The sequence below is a fragment of the Hyperoodon ampullatus genome, assembly GCF_949752795.1.
Source record: "Hyperoodon ampullatus genome assembly, chromosome: 5".
Taxonomy (NCBI): Eukaryota; Metazoa; Chordata; class Mammalia; order Artiodactyla; family Ziphiidae; genus Hyperoodon; species Hyperoodon ampullatus.
This window is the reverse complement of record NC_136918.1, coordinates 18,649,105-18,651,091: the sequence shown is the minus strand read 5'-3', so window position 1 is coordinate 18,651,091 and position 1,987 is coordinate 18,649,105. Positions and strand designations below refer to the sequence as shown.

At 51.1% G+C, this 1,987-nt stretch overlaps 1 protein-coding gene across 1 annotated transcript; it reads right to left on the bottom strand.

Annotated features, from left to right (window-relative positions):
• Positions 1 to 277: 277 nt before the first annotated feature.
• Positions 278 to 1,655, bottom strand: P2RY1 (purinergic receptor P2Y1; the record flags this gene model as incomplete). Its single annotated transcript, XM_079705359.1, has 1 exon — positions 278 to 1,655. One exon carries the CDS (start codon positions 1,653 to 1,655, stop codon positions 531 to 533), a length of 1,125 nt encoding a protein of 374 aa, XP_079561485.1. The 3' UTR covers positions 278 to 530.
• Between the last annotated feature and the right edge of the window lie 332 nt (positions 1,656 to 1,987).

Here is a 1,987-nt window from a genome sequence, read left to right as displayed (position 1 = left end):
CATCACCTATGCTTACAGGACCAAGAGACACCGAGCTGCAATCTGTTCATCTGCTACTGAGTGAACCGAGTTTAGTATTTTGCTGTACTACAGTAATTTGAGAATGTGAAGTTTCAATTTGTTCCTAGCTCAGATTATTAAAAACAATAAAGACTAGATGAATCACAAACTCAAGTTTCAGGTGGTCAGTTTTCTTAGAGAAGTTATTAATATCCAAATAGCTCCAGTACTCATGTAAACTTTAAACAGAAGAGCTTGCAAATTTTAAAGGCAGAAGAGAAAGTAAATATTTAAGTAGGATAGTATTATTTTATGTTACATACTTCTGGTGAGAAAGAAGGAAGTCCTTGAAAGCAAACCCAAACAAACTAAGTGTGGGTGTAGGCATTTCCACTTCTTTTTTTTTTTTAATTCACTGCTTTCTTCGTTTGAATTTAATCTTACTAGAAACTTAAAGGGGAAAAAAGCACTTGGCTCTATTAAGCATCCTACCATGTTACAAAAGTGGGTGTTTGGGGATTCTTGCGTCTTCACAAGTTTGTATCTCCATTCTGCTTGAACTCGGATAAAATATTGAGAGTCATGTCTTCACTCTTGGACTGCAAATTTGCCTCACTTCTTCTGGAAGCTTTCCTGGTGGCTCGGGAGAGTCTCCTTCTGAAAGTATCTCCTGCCAAGAAATAGAGAATGGGGTCCACACAACTGTTGAGACTTGCTAGACCTCTTGTCACCTGATAAGTGGCATAAACCCTGTCATTGAAAGCACACATTTCTGGGGTCTGAAAATCCAGCCGGGCCCTCAAATTCATTGTTTTCATCACATGGAAAGGGATGTAAGACACAGCAAAAACAGTCAGTACAATAATCACCAGGTAAATGGATTTCCTCCTCAGAGGCGAATTGTCCAGGTCTTTGTAAATCAAAGCTCTCACAATTAATCCGTAACAGCCCAAAATCAGCACCAAAGGGACACAGAACATGGCCACGGTCGTGCACATGCTGTAGATGAAATAACTTCGCAGGTACTCGTCTGAGGTGGTGTCATAGCAGGTGATGGTTTTGTTTTTCCGGATCCCGGTGCCGGAATAGAAGAGAATGGGGGAGATCCCCACCACCACGATGAGCCACACCAGCACGCTGATATAGACTGCGTTCTTCTTCTTCAGCCTGCCCAGGGACTTGAGCGGGTACACCACACCGCTGTACCGGTGCGCGCTGATGCAGGTCAGGAACAAGATGCTGCCATAGAGATTCACATGGAAGATGAACCTCTGCAGCTTGCACATGGCATCCCCGAAGATCCAGTCGGTCTTATTGAAGTAGTAGAAGATGAGCGCCGGCAGAGTCAGCACGTACAAGAAGTCCGCCAAGGCCAAGTTGAACATGTACACGGAGATGCCGCTCCACGGCTTCATGTGGAAGACGAACATCCAGATGGCCACGCTGTTGCCCAGGAAGCCGACAATGAACACCAAGATGTAGACAGCTGGCAGGTAGTAGAACTGGAAGCCTGTCTTGGTCAGCGCGCATTTGAACGGAGAGGCGGCGACGGCGGCGGTGGAGGCCACTGTGCTGTTCCCCCAGGGCGAGCCCGGGCCGGCCAGGAAGGCAGCGTCCGTCCCATTGGGGACCGCCGGCCACAGCACCTCGGTCATTCTCTCCTCCCCGACTTAGGCGGCGGCTCCAAGGGGCAAGCGGCGGCAAGAGGGCGGCGGCGAGGGGCGCAGCGAGCATCGGAAAGGCGGGCGAGCAGACGGGAGGGGGCGCCGGGGAACTCTGCGGGAGGGGTCAAGCAGGGGCTCGCCCACGCCGGCTCCCGCCCCGCGTTCGCCGCGGGCCATGAAATCTGCCCCGGGCCGCGACCGAACCGGGCTGGCCGGAGGACCAGCAACTTCCCGGTGAGGCTGGCAGCGCCGAGGTTACACAACAGGGCGCGAGGGACACCGCCGCCGACAACTTTCCGACTGCGCTTTCCCGAGGGGCCGCG